The sequence below is a fragment of the Drosophila subobscura genome, chromosome J (genome assembly GCF_008121235.1).
Source record: "Drosophila subobscura isolate 14011-0131.10 chromosome J, UCBerk_Dsub_1.0, whole genome shotgun sequence".
NCBI classification, from domain to species: Eukaryota; Metazoa; Arthropoda; class Insecta; order Diptera; family Drosophilidae; genus Drosophila; species Drosophila subobscura.
The window spans coordinates 11,520,347-11,536,693 of record NC_048532.1 but is presented as its reverse complement, the minus strand read 5'-3'; the positions used below and the strand labels follow the sequence as shown (position 1 = coordinate 11,536,693).

General features: G+C 40.2%; 2 protein-coding genes across 5 annotated transcripts; one reads left to right on the top strand and one right to left on the bottom strand.

Annotated features, from left to right (window-relative positions):
• Nucleotides 1-301: 301 nt before the first annotated feature.
• On the bottom strand, nt 302-11,687 carry LOC117894483 (ribose-phosphate pyrophosphokinase 2). Of its 4 annotated transcripts, none has more exons than XM_034801586.1 (9): nt 11,590-11,687; nt 10,653-10,878; nt 5,547-5,730; nt 4,723-4,791; nt 2,617-2,727; nt 1,523-1,647; nt 1,254-1,452; nt 1,060-1,194; nt 302-996 (listed from the first exon to the last, which is right to left on the bottom strand). In XM_034801586.1, the coding sequence occupies exons 1-9, from the start codon at nt 11,624-11,626 to the stop codon at nt 904-906; spliced, it is 1,179 nt and encodes a 392-aa protein (XP_034657477.1). In that variant the 5' UTR covers nt 11,627-11,687; the 3' UTR covers nt 302-903. The 4 variants fall into 4 exon arrangements, with proteins under 4 accessions (XP_034657477.1, XP_034657480.1, XP_034657479.1 ...); XM_034801589.1 differs by having other exon boundaries at nt 2,617-2,715; nt 11,590-11,684; XM_034801588.1 differs by lacking the exons at nt 4,723-4,791; nt 11,590-11,687.
• A 2,840-nt stretch (nt 11,688-14,527) lies between these two features.
• On the top strand, nt 14,528-16,213 carry LOC117894487 (ubiquitin-conjugating enzyme E2-22 kDa). The gene is made up of 3 exons (XM_034801595.1): nt 14,528-15,086; nt 15,331-15,483; nt 15,551-16,213. The coding sequence occupies exons 1-3, from the start codon at nt 15,024-15,026 to the stop codon at nt 15,932-15,934; spliced, it is 600 nt and encodes a 199-aa protein (XP_034657486.1). The 5' UTR covers nt 14,528-15,023; the 3' UTR covers nt 15,935-16,213.
• Nucleotides 16,214-16,347: the final 134 nt, after the last annotated feature.

The window sequence follows — 16,347 nt, the reverse complement described above, 5'->3', positions numbered from 1 at the left end:
TATTTTATAGATGTAAATCCAATTGTTCATCCTCTTTTTTAGATCAGCGTCGTTGTTGTCGAGTAAAACTTGCTTTAATTAGTTTTCTGTAATATTTTTTTGTATATTTTCTTTAGGTTTTTTTTTATATTTGTGGGTTTTGTTTTGTTTTGTTGTTAATTATTTGTTTTAACGCCTATTTGCTATTTTCTTGTTTTCAATTGTATTTTGTTTTCTCTTATCTTTTGTTTTACTTAATTTTACTAGAATTTGTTTTTGTTGTGGTTTTACTTTGAACTTGCAAGTAGTTTTGCGTTTTCTTTTTGCTTTTGTTGCTTCTCTTTTCAAGAACTTACATTAAAGAATCATCAAAAATTTGTTGCACAGTGTAAAATTACAATATTCTTGTTGTGGGTGTGTTTGTGTGTGTGTGGGTGTATATATATCTTCTACAGTGTTTGTTTTTTTGTTTTAAATCTATAAATCTAAATTTTTTCTCGAAGAGCAGGCCAATGTGTAATCAAAATGGGGAATTATCTTGAGAATCGGAAACTGAAGGGGATTGAACAAAACTCTTAATATTCAAAAGGAAAGCAATGGAAATAGTGTACTTTTTGTGTGTGTATGTGTGTGTGTTATATTTAGAATCTATTTAGTATATAATTACATAATGACATTTTCATCCCCCCTTCCCCCGGATCTACTCTGAGTGGCATTTTGCTTTTGCTTTTAATTACAATAGTTAATCCATAAAAAATATATAACGATGATGATGGCAAAGTATTTGTGTTTCAAGTTGTTATGTGGTTGGTGTTGCAATAATTTGCATTTTAAGTTGCTATTAATGTTGCTATGGGTGTTGATTTTGTTGTGGTTTTTCTGTGTTGTTTGCTGCTGCTATAAATTGGTGCTCTAGTCGTGGATTTAGTATGGAACATTTGAGAAGAGATATGACACGCTTTCGCCATTGTGTGTCCGTCTGACGGCCTCAGCGAACATCATCGATACATCAATGCACTGCAATCAGAAAAAGAGAATGATTAGCGACAGAAAAAGATGAAGGTTTAGTTGATTACCAACCTGGATCTTGGGACAATCGCGCATATGTCCATCCTGTGGTATGGTATTGGTCACAACGACCGCCTCGAAACAGGCATTGTTGATCCGCGAGATCGCCGGACCAGAGAAAATGCCATGTGTCAGTATGGCATACACCTGAAATGGAAAAACGGAATTAAAAGAGAACTTTTCATGTTTTTACGAGTAGTCCATACCTTCGTGGCTCCAGCCTCGACCAGGCGATCGGCAGCATGGACAATGGTGCCGCATGTATCGGCCATATCATCGACCAGAATGGCAATCTTGTCCTTCACATCGCCCACCAGCACCATCGAGGCCACCTCGTTGGCCTTCTTACGCTCCTTGTGGATCAAAGCGAACTCCACATTCAAGCGATCGGCAATCGACGTGACACTAGAGAGAACATTTAAAAGCAATTATAAGGATACACAAAAGCCATATTATTTGATGTGGAAAAACTTACCGCTTGGCACCGCCAGCATCGGGCGAGACAATGATCGAGTTCTTCCATTCGGGAATGTTCTCTTTGATCCACTTGAGTACCGCTGGCTCGGCATAGAGATTATCAACTGGTATATCGAAGAAACCCTGGTGAAACAAAAGAAAACAAAACCATATCATCAAGTATTCATTGTGAAACAAATATAACATCAAATCAGTTTGGAAGCCAAAACCATTCAAATCCCTACAGAAAATTGTTGTTAAATATTTCCCCTAAATCGAAATTCCCACAAAATGTTACACTTACACGTTCGTCTGCTTGATTCCGATGAATGCAGAAATCTGAATCTGTGGCTCGCGAAGCATCGCATCGATATAAATGCCAAGAAAAGACGCGAACTCTCCGATGTCCTTCCGGTGGCCACAATTGTCAAGAGGGTCTACACCCGTCTGGTGGACCTGAATCCCTACCCACAAGCACGAAATAGTGTGGCCAACAAGTTGCAGAACTGGAAGGTTTTTAATTTCACGGTTCTTAAGAAACTAAACTTGAAGCTGTCCGAAGCGGACATGAAGGAGCTTGCTGAAGGCAAGGTGGGAGCAATAGAGTGGCTGTTCCACGAACTGTTCGTTCGCCCTGAGAGTCTACCCAATGAGGATGATCAAATCATTTCTCCAGCAACTTAGCTGTAATTGAAGCCTTCCGATTGGGTGAGCTTAGCTTGCAGATCTCCCCTAATGTTATTTTTAACGATATTTTATACTTTCCTGCCTACAGAGATTTTTTTTGAAGTTAATTTTGGTTTTTAATACATTTTGGTTTTGGTTGTGTTTTGTAAGAAACTAAATTACTTAAGCTGTGCAAGTTGGATATCAAATAAAAGCAAATTGCCTTATCGCTAATGAGTTTCTGATAAATCAAATATCGATATGGAATAGACCTCGCAGAAAGGCTACGATAACAAGAAGCTTGCACTGACATCAGATCCATACATATACACATTCTCGTGTATACAAGACTTCTTCATTTTCATGTTTTCAACATTAAAATATATTTCTTCTATTTCCCTCTTCCCTAGCTCTAACTTCCAATTGGTTTATTTTGATTGAACTTACCTGAATCTGTGAGGCATGTAGATCCATGGTTATAATGTGATCGGCACCGGCAACGGACAGCATGTTGGCCACCAATTTGGCCGAGATGGGCGCACGACTCTGTGCATTGACCAGCGTAGGAAAAAGAGAGGCAATGGAAAGTTAACATTAGCGCAGCTAGTAAGGTGGGACTGTCTCCTATGCGGAGGTGGGTGGTGGGGCTTACGGGCTAGAGGCATTATGAGTAAAGTAAACCATGAAAATCAAAAATCAAACATGGACACACATACATATAGTATAGGATATAGATACACATAAAACCCAACAAAGAGGCTGAACGTTCCAATTTATTATACATATATAGACAAAAGAGACTTTCGCTTGCGACAACACAAAGGACAAATAAATGTGTGCAGTTGGTGCACCCCAAAAAGATGAGCTGAGAGCGAAGACCATTGATGAGAGAGCCCTCCCCTGCCCACCCCACATTCATATGATGAGAGTGCAACTTCAATTAGGGATACATTTATTTATTAATTGCTTAATATACGGAAACGGAAGTGCTTTTCTGTTTATCCCAATTTTTGTTTGTTTTTTTTTTTGCATGCAAAATTATGTTTAATATTTGTGATTGGAAGTGAGTTTGGGGATGTACTTCTATTAAAGGGATAAAATCATCATCTGGGTGGGGGTTGTAAACTCAAAGGAATCAAAACGTAAAACAAACGCAACAAAGCAAATGTCTGAAGCAATTTTATTTCTTTTCAGCGCTCTGCAGCAGCACTAAGAATAATGCCAGGGGGGGTGGGATAAATAACCCATTTATCCAAACACTTTGGCAGCAGCGGCACTGGCACTCACGACTACTCACAGTATATTGTTTGGCTGAAAACTCCTAAGTTTACGATCAAAATTTTGTTTGGTATTTGGGTAATTTTTGATGAGAGACAGATACAGAGATATACGAAGATTATAAAAAGAAAAAGAAAAAAAGAAGAGAACATAAAAATGTCAGAATAATTGAAGAATTTACGAATTTTAAAATTAAAATTAGCTTTTGGAAAACGGATGGGACGGACTGGTTGTGTCGAGGATGAGGGAGTGTCTTCTCTAAGGTTCAGTTAGTTAGCAAAGATGGAAGAAATATTTAAGGGAAAGCCATCATCAATTCATTCTATCAGCAAGAAGACCTCAATACAATATTCAGCGCTCAATGTCGAGAACCTCATTTTCAGTTCAATGAAATGGGTGTGATGTTTTTCTACAGATGTTTATAGATTTATAGATTGTTGTATCAGTTACAGCAATGAAAAATATTTGTGCATTTCGCGAACTTAACCCCCGGGTTCACAGCCCCCTTTATTGACGTCAAAAATATGGATTATCTGTGGTACCGAGAATGGAGTGGAAAAACTCAACAAGTAGAACCAAAAGACGACCCTGTTGCCAGGCACCGATAGTAGGGGATCCCAAAAGTGCAAGATCACAACAATCAACGGATCAAATCAACGATCCACAGCACAACACAAAATACAATATATACATATTTATTACAATGTGCGGATTAATTATGTAAATTTTGATACTTATTTAATTTAATTCAATTTAATTTAATTTCCCTTTTGCGCTGCAGCGTTTGCCAAAAACGAGACAAAAGCCAAAAACAAACAAATTAAACGGTGACGGGGGAAAATGTGGAAAATTTTAGTAATTTTTCTTGCCAATTCAAATATTAGTTTTTTACGCGGTAAGGATAGGTCTTTGCGGGTGGGTTTCTTGGGTTTTACATGCAGGCGGCAGACAAAAAGCGAATTTATCTCTAGAGAAACTTGTTGATGTTGTTGTTAACCGAGAGACGTCGACCCAGGGAAGAGATTCGATTCGATTGGTTTCCTTTTATTTTGTTTTTTTGGTTGGGTGAGAAAAATGAGATATCTGAGAGGATGAGAGTTATTGCCATGGAGAGTTTCCTTTTAGAGTTGAACTTTTTTGTTGTTGTTTAATTCGAAAATCAAGTTTAAGTTCCCATTAATTGTAGTATTGTATATAGAACATAAAAATGTGATATATAAGTAGGTGAGAGTTGGTTTTTTTGTTTTGCTAGATAAAAGAAGGAAAGGTAAATACCCTAAATTTCCAATCGTAGTTTTTCTTGGCTAGTTTCTTGTTCTCCTCTTTATCCTCACCGCCAGCCAACTTCGCGAAGTGTCAGAAAGATAGTACATCAGGAGAGAAACGGAGAAACAAAGAGAGAGAGAGAGAACAGAGAGTGGAGAGGCACACATACACACACGCAGGGTGGGAAGACAGAGAGAGAGAGAGATCGGGGGGTAGGTAGCGGGAGATAGATAGGCAGAGAAAGAGAGAGAGCGAGCGTGGCACGGAAATATATAAAAAATATATATAAATTAAATATTAAATACTAAATGGAGGAGAAAATTATATAAAATATTTATCAAAAGTTCACATAAAATTAATGTCACAAATTTTCCACATTTTCCAATTACGTGCTTTAGGGTTTTTTGTTGCTTTTGGTTTGGCTTTTTGCTATTGTTTTTCCAGCTTAGCTATCTTGCAAATATAATCCAAATTGTTTAACAAAATGCATTAGCAACATACACACACACAGATATTATAGAGAGAGATATAGAAATATAGTATCCATATACGAGTATAGATATAGAATATTATACGGATTTATACAGATATTCGTGTGTAAACAATCGAGCTAAATACTGGAAATAATGCGATGGGAAAAGCATCTTTTCCCTTCGTTATACATAGTACGAAAAATAGAATAGAGTTTCATCTGCTTTGCATTGTGTGTGCATTGATTTAAGAAGATAAATCAGATCTATACTTTTGGTATTTCATTGCACGTTTATATTATATTATTGATATTTATATTTTTACTGAGAAAAAGCAAACAGATCATGTTGAGGCAAACCTACCTTATCTTTTTTGTCTTGGCGGGCATATGGAAAGCAAGGAATCACAGCTGTAACACGAGAGGCTGAGGCGATCTTGCACGCATTGATCATGATCAGCAACTCCATCAAATTGTCGTTGATCTCCCCGGAGCCGGACTGCACGATGTACACATCCTCGCCGCGCACCGATTCCCCAATTTCGACACTGCAAAAAACAAATAAAGATTCAGGTTCAGAAATAGAGACGCAGACGTAAACAGCTTTTCTTTTCCCAATAATTTTGTTGCTTATGTGAGTCGAAATGTTCTTTGTTTTGTCGAGGCGCTCGCATTTATTGTCAAATAAACCTTTCTTCTCCCACGATATTGTAATTTATGGATAATCTAAGCAAGGCACTCCCCAATGGAAACCCAATACCACTCGAAACCTTTTTCATGGCACACACAAACGCACAGCTAACATTGCGTCCTAGTAATTATTTTTCCAGACGCCAACGCTGCATTGTCTGATTTTTTGTTATCTTTTGTACATTTAGTCTCAGGTCTACAGTATTTTGTAGAATTATATAGATTTGAAATATTTTTAATTATATTAAATTATATTATATTATATTATATTTTAATTATTTAATTATCACATATAATGTGTTAAATTGCAACAGACTTTGCTCAAGAGACTTTGGGGAAGGTTTGGGCATCTAGGAAATACCTTTGTACAGCCTACATAGTAGCATATGTTTACTAATTAAACAAATTATGACAGCTGTCACAAACAAAGATAAATTCGAGGGATTCTATTCTAGTATTCTATTATACTGCATATTTTAGTTTTCTATTTTTCTTTGTGAAATATACGAATAGAATGTGAGTTATTTCAAATAATTATATTCCTTTTTCAGAAACTAATTCTTAACAATGTACCATGCATAAAGCAATCATGAAATCAATTTCTTTCAATAAAGAAAATTTCGTCAAATTCTCTATCATATAATTTTTGTTGTTCGTTTCCCTATAGCTATTTGTCTTTTGTTTTCCATTCCAAGGTTAATTGAATTACATGATGGGAGAATTTCAACCAGCCCCAATCCCAAGCCCACACTCAACGACCACTCCCAAACTATCGATTGAACGACCTGTGAAATGTGGCCAACGAACATCATAAATCATTTGTGTCAACGTTTGTGTTTGTCGTTACCCTATAAAACAAACATTAAGAGCTCCTTGGATGGATCACAATGCAATTCCTAATTGTCCTAATCGATGTTTTAATGCTCTTGCGAAAAGGTATAATAAAAATCTTAACAGCTTAACAACTAAATATTAAAAATCAACAGATGCCTGCCAAATACAATTATTTAAGAAGCGTAAATGGTCAACTAGAGCAGAACACAAAGTAGAATAAATTGTCGTACATATAATTACGTACACGTAGAGGGTAGCAATACGAGAAGAGAGCAATATTAATTACATTAAAATATTAATTAATATTCTAAAAATTTTCAGTAGAAAAAAAACAAGTGAAGCTTCTCTGTAGTCCCATATTAATAATAAGTTCTAGACGCCAGGCACAGTAATCGTGCTCCACTCACTCGTAGTACACGCTTATCAAACACACAACAAGTTCTATTGACCGGCTTTTTTTGGGAATTTCTTATCTACCGGCTGTGAGACTCTGAGCCTCGGTCAGCAGACATTTTGTGGCTGCTAAATGCAGCGATTTCATCACCCCCTGTCCGGATGCAATTCGGCGTAAAATTAATGCATTTTTGAAGAGATTGCTCGGATGTGACTCTGTCCTGGGTCTCTGCGGCCGTGTCTGTGGCAGAGGCAAACACTTTCACCGCCATGACATTGCTGGCATGCCGGCAGGCTAGGGAGGCATCCGCTGGGATACACGGGGATGACGGGGGAAAGTTCGAGGCAGCGACTGGCAACAGGCCAAAAACTGTCGCATTGTCCGCGTAATAGAAACACAAGAACCACAGCGGCAACCAGTGCACAGAGACAGCAGCATAGTCATCCACATCATCCATCCATCCGCAGCAGCTGTTTTTTTGGCCGACCGTCAAGTAGAATTTGCTATAATTCATTTCGTTTTCTTTTGTTTTTTATGTATTTTTATCTGTTTCTTTGCCGAACGGTGGGAACAGCTAGTCTCAGGTCTGTCTGCCTGCCCGTGTGATAATAATGTAAGCAAAAATGCTATGCAAGTGCACCCATAAGCGCCGAATATGATATACCCTTGCTCTTTGACGTATTAGAGGTAAAACTTTCTGTGGATTTTTAAGAGATGGAAATCACGCTCTTAATAATCTTTTAAAAGCAGATACCAACGGGGTAAATATTCTATTTGGTGATTTTTTGAGTTGCAAAACCCTGATCTAAAGTAGAATGCCTTTTGAAAAGTAGAGAAGTAAACGCAAAGTGAAACCAAAAGAATGAAATCCGAAAACTGGTTGCCACACGAAACCTCAATTGGCATGCCCCTCTCACCCTCCCTCTCCCAGTCTAACCTACTAAGCTTATCTCAGTCCAACGAAATCTAAATCGCTTTCGCTTAGTTTGTGTTATCAGCTGGCTCTCAAAAACCACCCTCCCTCCCTGGTACTGAGATACCCAACGACCTCACAAGACAAACACGCAAATTCCTTATCGATCAAACTTTACAGTCGACAACGCGGGTATGAAACATAACCAAAACTGAAATATGCTTTGTAATTGACATTTTGAGGGGGCGTTTACGGAAGAAGTTTGGAAAAGTTTTGGATTGCGTGCTCTAGGAAACTTCAAACTGACGAACCACTTTGGATTTATGGAAATTGGTAATTTCCATTGGCTTTGCATTTACGAAAGGTCATTTGTGGGGTTCTATTTTATGAGAAGGGTATTGAGAAGTAGGGGCTGTGCCTTGGCTGCCATTAATCGACAGATAAACTTTTATTGCCTGAAATATTAATCAATTTATTAGATCACGTGACCCGAAAGTAGGAAAAAATATATAGAAAATAGGAAGAAATATTTTGCTGTTCTGCCTATATCACTTAGGAAGTTTTATAGAAAATTTCTATACATACATAGCTTCATGAAGTGCTCCCCATGTAGCCACACGTGTTCAAGGAAAACAGAAAGATGAAATGAACCTTAACTATAATTTATTTCCGCTCTTTTCAATTTGCACAATAGTTTAAGCGGTGCTCCGTTTTTCTAGGTTGTTATCCTCCATTATCATGGTCGGACCAAAAAAAAAAGCCAATTTTGTGTCAGTCATAATATAATATTCGTAATATTTTTCTTTTGTATGTGTGTACATACGATGTACATATGTATGTACCTACATGTGTATACCGTTTCAGTGATGTCATCTGAGCGCCCTTCAATTGCCTATAGTCTTGACTGTATAGCTTGATCTCGAAATCATAGACGTCATATTTTGCTATCAGTAATTGTAATCAAGACAAAAAGCAAAGGTTGACCCGTTACAACAAAACAGCTAGAAGTGGAGCATGGAGGCACACATAACTGTCTCCTGAGAGGAGAACGCGCCAGAACATTCACGAGAAGAGAGACGACGAAAACAAAGCCGACAAGTGCAAAACAACAGCAGCAACAACCACTATGCATACACGTGGGGGTCTGACGTTTGGTGAGAGCGAGACCCAAACTGAGAGAATCAAAGAGAACAGTAGCAGCAGCAGCGGCAATATAAAACATGTGGGGGCGGCGCTGTCGCTGTCGACGTCGCTGTCGACGTCTGCTAACTGCTGTCAGTGGCGCTCTTCTGTTGCTGTTTTGGCCTCTCTCTTTGCTGTCAGCAAACGAAAAACGTGACAGAGACGTGGTGTTGTGGTTTTCTGCTCGTTGGCTTTTAATACCCTCGAGATAATGTGCTTGGGTTTGACCGAATATTTGCTACTCAATAGAAGACAAGTTTTCATCGACGTTTTCAGTGAGCGCTATCTCTAGCTTTATTCCGAAATCGAATTTGTAACTGAAATCGATACGAGCTGTAAGTATGTACATATGTACGTGTATGTAACTTCCGATAATGATTCTGACGCTGAAAGGGTACCTAACTGTTCGACCCGTCGCCAGGTGCGATGCCCTTTCTTGCTCTTTTCTTTCTGGCCTACCTTTGCGTGCGTGTGTATGTGTGTGAGAGTGCGAGCATAACAAAAACACGCACACTGTCAAGCGCGTATCATGTCAAAAAGCTTAGCGCGTATTATAACCTCTATTTTCGTTCTTTTCTCGCTCTTCTTCTATCGTTCGCCACTAATTGTTTGCTAATGCTTCCATTTTGTCATTTTCATAAAATCTTTTTCTACGGCTCGTGTTGATAAGGAAACGTTGTAAACTCTCTAGATTTTATTTATTGTTTGTTGCACAGCTGACTGGCAAAGTGTTGCTGTGTTTGTGTGTATGTACGAAATAGAGAGAGCATAAAGCAGAGAGGGAAGAAACTGAAAGCGTGCAAGCCGCAAGTCTAGACACACACACTCGCGCACTGAAAGCAACACATACACAGCTGCTAATTTAATTAAAAATATAAACTAAATACAATTTCTTCTTTAGATCTTTTGTGGTTGGGCTACAATTTGCACTTTTTTATTTAATTTTTGGCGAAAATTACACGCGACATTGGCAATGTTGCCGTGCCAGCGCAATAGAAGGAGAGAAAGAGCTTCTCACACACACACGAAAAGGCACACTCACGCTCACACACACGCGGCAGGGCCAGGCAGCGCCAACGACAAAGACGGTGTACAGTCCACTTGTTAAATCAATAAAAATAAAAAGAAATCAAGCAAAAAGATTGCCACAAACTTTAAGAAAAGCCATCAAGGCTCCCCACACAAGACAGGATCGAACCCGAGACACATTTATGGGCCCCGTGGAAGGGCCTCGCTGTCGAGGCGGGCAACCTTCAGCGAATGTCAAGGAACACTGGGCACGCACTGGGTAGCCTCTAGCACATGTCTCTCACGAGACATCATTTTTCATGGCATCCAATTAGCACTTGGTATACGTTCGAAGGACTTTTTCACCGTGGATCAGTTCACTTTGATTTATAGATTTCACTTTTTTTGGGGTTTAATTATTTTTTATTCGAGGAATAGTTAAGTCTTACCAGGTTTCCAAATTGCTGAACTTCTTGGTGACCACCTTGCCGAGATCGATGCCCAGGCGATCGACGATGCGCTGGGCCAGGTCCGGATGCGAGGTGCCCGAAAACACTTTAATGTTCGGCATTCTGGAGTGGATTAAATTTAGACTACCAGCCTGTTTCTCCAAATTGTCTCGGATCAAACTTCTAGCGCGTATCGGATTAGCAGAACGTACTGGCATCACACAATCTACGAGTAGAAGTTTTTATTATAAATTTTTTTTGCAAAAGCAGAGCGCCATCGAGCAGCGACGTCGCCGCCCCATCTGTGAAGGGGCATGCTTGTGTTTGTGTGTAGCAGAGAGTGAGAAAGAGCACCAGAAGCTACTTAAAGAGAACAGCGGCGCGCATGTAAGCACCAAAATGTGCTCTCTCACACTTACAATTTTTCATTCATATAGGCGGCAGCGTAAAAGCTTATCGCGTGAATGTATGCGTGAGAGCGACAAAAGTCGAAAGCCATGTGATTTTTGTTCGTTCTCTTTCCGCGTTAGAGCTGGAAAAGAATCGATGTTTGTTTGAATCTAATCGATTCGGTCGGAGTCGATGTTTTTTTTTTTTTGGCAATAATATGTGTTCCTAGAGTTTATTTTTAAAAATAATAAATTAATTGGAACCAAAATAAATATAGATCGTGTCCTAATTTTTCATAATCTGATCTGTTAGAAAGATTTCTGCGGTTTCTAACACTGTATAATCCTTCACAAGGAACCAAAATTCTGAGATGAGAGGACTTTCAAACTCTCTTTCCTTCTCACTGTTTGAGCATAACAAATATGCTGGCATGCCAACAGGCGCGCGCCAAAATGCTCCTCTCCCAGCTGTTCGTTGCTTTCCATGAAATTTGCACATACACTCTCACACGGTATATATTCAGGATATTTGATAGATTTGTACACACCATTTGGCTGGGGTTCGGAGCATTTCTTATCTGGCATACTGTACCCAAGAATCGAAATGCTGCTCGTGTCTCGTTTGTCAGGTAAGCGGCGACTGAAACACCGTTTTGTTGTGCCAGTCCCACAACAAGTCGTACGCAGGTCTCTCTCTCTCTCTCTCTCTCTCTGGCGGATAGACAGCTGTTAGTGTCTAGTTGATGCAATATTTCTAGGAAACTTGGAGATTAGGTCCGCCGCAGCAGCAGCAGCGAGCGAGAAAATGGAACTGAGCGTTGTACAACAAGGCGTATGCTTGCATTACACATTCACAATGCCCAGCACGCACCCACATAAAGCACAGGGATGAAGAGAGTCAAAGAGAGTGAGGAACAAAGGATGATGCGCAGTTGAAGGAATTTCGAAGGGAAGAAAGCTTTAAATTTGCCACAACACAACTTTTGTGTGCTTTCACTCTCTTTCTCTTGCTCACGCTCAGCTGTTTTATACTAAACGGAGGGGGAATCTGTTGTTTTGTGTTTTATATGTAGATAGGTACCGTACCTCATGTTGCACTTGAGATTGGAAGAAATATGAAATGGAAAACAAAATTCTAAAACAAATCTGCGCATTTTCTGGACACACTAAAGCTAAATGGGCTAGTCCCGTTTTTGCAAACAATAATACGCCCCCGTCCACATCTGTTCTACCTGACACTGTCTCGCTTGGCCGTGTACAGTCTATCCATCAATGAGGGGCTCGTCTTGCTGTTGTTGTACAACTGTACTTGAGATGCTTGCTGTACATGAACAGAACAGAGGAATGCCATATCTGCGATTTGTCAAATGCTTTGCGTGTCTAAATATAAATGAACTAAAGCTAAATGCTGACGCACTCTTCACGGTATTATCCCTGAGGCTGACGCAAATGTCGTTGCAAATGCTAAACAAAGCGAGGCGCCGCAGAGTGTAAAAACCACGTGCCGCATTTTGAGACACACGTTTTTCCACTCACGCACAAACAAACAGAAACAGATAAAGATACAGATAGAGAGACACTACTTACTTGAAACATGTGCAAAGGCAAGACTGTCGCAGTTACTGATTCACAATTTGTTATATCTAAACAATTGATTGTTCTGTGGGTAATAAACACACTATTGAGATAGTCACTGGGGTTCTATGCTGTCTGTTCCCACAAAGTGCAGCCGACTCTCCGAAAATGCAAAAGCTGAATGAATCTGAGATGACGATGTCAGCAGAAAGAGCCAGCGAAGTTTTGAAGTTGTGGTGCGGACAGAAAGAGAGCGCACGGTATCAGATGAGAGAGAAAAAACCAGGAAAGAGAGCCGGCGTGCATAAGTATGTACATATGTTCATATGTATGTACATATGTGTGTATGTATATTAGTTTTTTTTGCATCGTTTTGTTCGGTCATTCCAACACGTGTGTTCCCAACAAACCATTTCTGTCCGAGAGCGATCCCATGTCTGCTTCTCTTCATGCGTTGAGTGCTTGCTGGGTTCTTCTCGAGCCAATTTGTTGGCTCCACAACTTCCAGACACACGCATTTTTATTTTGGCACGTTTTGGGGCTTTGTTTGTGTCCGGGCAAAACGTGAACGAGAACCAAAAGAGAATCCATAAATTGAAGGTTACTCGTTCCGGATATACCCTGTATGTAGGTCAACTAGGTATTTATAATCTCACTGAATTAGCACTGATCAACAGCGAATGTTAACGCCAACATCAGGCAAACGGAAGATAAGAGCGAAACGACCGTTGAACCTTGTATACCCCAAATATCTATCATGAATATGTGCCCATGTAGCATAATTAGTGATCTTTCTATTTTGTGAGGACTGTTGCCAAGAGACATGTACGCCTGAGAAGTACAAAACTTAGATTCGATCATAAGAGGCGAGGCCAAACGGGTTTCGTATATCAAACCACATACAAGTAATGAAACCATCTTGCTAAGGTCAAAATAAGTTTTGTTCTGGGCTCTGCGCTCAATATCAGAGACGCCATGGAAAATAACCTTAGCTCTGTACCAATGAAAGGCTGCGGCTGATTGAATTGAAGGTATTTCTGTGGAGTGGAGGTTTTTTGCCCCGAATACGAAACAAGTTCGATAAGACAAATATTTTTGAGTGGGTTGCGAAAGACATTGTAAACCCGAAAGTAAATTGCTAAGCTGCTTTACTTTTTAATGCATTCGTATTCCTTTAATATTACAAGTTTGTTGTTATTTCATGGAGTTAACTATTTCGCCTTCAGCTTTTTTAATATGTTTTCGAAATGATCCATCTGTCTTCGTAATATGGGGTAAGAATACCTGACGGACACCTATTGTTGAAGTCAAAAAATCCAAAAGAGCGACACCTGTTGTTCATTAGAAGTTATAATTATCGCACAAAAATACAGATGTTTCTGTGTTCGTCACTATATATCAACCTGTTTCTAGGTCTGTTACATTTATGCAGTGAGTCACCAGGACAACTTGATCACAGATCCATGATCCATTTCTTGTGATCGTCCTGGTGAAAGCACATGATCAGCGTTTTCGGTGCACTTATTATTGGATCAGATTTCGTATTTTTCATCGACCCTCAGTTCACATCTCTTGCACTAGTATTTCTAGTTGATTATTTTCTTGTCTTTCAGTATTTTTCGTAACGCGTGAATACGCGTTATTTGTCAAAAGTGTGTAGAATTGCCATTTGCAAAAATGTCGCAAAAAAAGGAATGTAAGAAATGGAAACGGAGGTTTTTCACACTGCCGCCTCCACAAGCGCTGAGTGAAAAAATTACGGCGAAACTTGTCAACAGACATCCTCTGTCGATAATTACATAAATATGTAGGAAAGGTGTACTTCATGTGTATTTACCATGTAAAACATATACATTTTTTCCACCAAGCAGCACGGAGCAACAATATCGCTGATTTATTTATTTATATAAATTTAATTTAAAACCATTTAAAACAGCATTGAGTGAGTCGGACATTGGGCATTTCGCCAACCGCAGTGGTGACCAACTAGTGACTAGGTGTCTATTTTGCTCCACATTGGGAAGAGAAGACGACTGCGCGCGTCGTCTAATAAAAATAACCAATTTGTAAAATAATAATATAAATAATATCCGCATAGGGACTAGAACGCAAACCATTTGAAAGCGAACAGATTCCAGCATAATAAATAACCTGAAACTGAACGCCGAAGCAGCTGCGAGTAAGAACTCACACAAGCTATAGGAACTCTATTGGTATTGGTGAGCGCTCCCAACAAATTTCGGTGCACCAAGCAACCTAGTACGTATTATCAAAATTCACAACTAAAAAAAAGGCCCCACATTCGGCAAGCTGAGCCAGGCGTATTTTACGCAACCAAACTTGGAGCGGAGCGTAGCAATTGCAGGTAGTGCAGCAACAACAAGAACCAGAGAAGCACAGAACCATCATGGCGAATATGGCTGTATCACGCATAAAGCGCGAATTCAAGGAAGTTTTGCGCAGCGAGGAGGTAAGTTTGGGGCGATCACAGTGCGAGTACATCCCATGCGAAGGCTAAAGCTTACCCGTGAGGACAGCATCACCATCGCCAGCGGCAGTGGTGGTGGTGGTGGCGGCGCCAGCAGCCGCGGACTTTGGTTCCATTTTTGGCGCGCGACAGTGCATTGGTTCCTTGGGGCTGCTGCTTCTTGTCCAGTGCGAGAGGGTAACACGACTAATACTGCCTACTAATTCTTTGCAATTTTCCCTGACAGATCGTGCAGTGTTCCATCAAAATCGATCTTGTCAATGACAGTTGGACAGAGCTACGTGGTGAAATAGCAGGCCCCCCCGACACACCTTACGAGGGGGGAAAGTTCATCCTGGAAATTAAAGTGCCCGAGACATATCCCTTTAATCCACCAAAGGTGGGTATCCCTAATGCAGCACTAAAGCGCAGGTAGATGGCTAAACCAAACTGCATCTTGTCTGCAGGTTCGTTTCATCACGCGCATTTGGCATCCGAACATCTCGTCTGTGACTGGCGCCATTTGCCTGGATATACTCAAGGACAACTGGGCAGCGGCGATGACTCTGCGCACGGTGTTGCTATCCCTGCAGGCCCTGCTGGCCGCTGCAGAGCCCGACGATCCGCAGGACGCTGTGGTGGCGTACCAATTCAAAGACAAGTACGATCTGTTTCTGCTTACTGCAAAGCACTGGACAAATGCTTACGCAGGAGGTCCGCACACCTTCCCCGATTGTGATTCAAAAATTCAACGCCTTAGAGACATGGGCGTCGACGAGCATGATGCGCGCGGCGTCCTCTCTAAGGAGAACTGGAACTTGGAAAAGGCCACCGAGTGCCTGTTCAGTTAGCTTGCTAAGACCACAGTAGTAACACACCTACAATAGCCACAGCTCCCGGAAAAAACAACCACTAAATTCAAGCAGTCACGATTCGATGAACCATTTATGCAATATTTCCAAGCTGATACTGGTGCAGGAGGAGCCACGAGATCCGATTTTAAATTTCTAAAATGCTTTCTTGAGTAATTCAAACACCAAAACTCCCTGCCCTGCCCCACTTCTGTAAGTGCTTTATTTTGGTACCAAACTCGTTCCTTAATACACGAGATTCAACGCATAAACCTTTAATGTTTCTCTGTTTTGTTGCTTTTAATTGTACATTTGGTGGACAGACGGGTCTCCTGCTACAGGTTGAGCCTTAGGCACTGCCCGCGATCCTCTCGATCAATCAATCATGTGTTAAATTTCTCTACGTGTCCCTC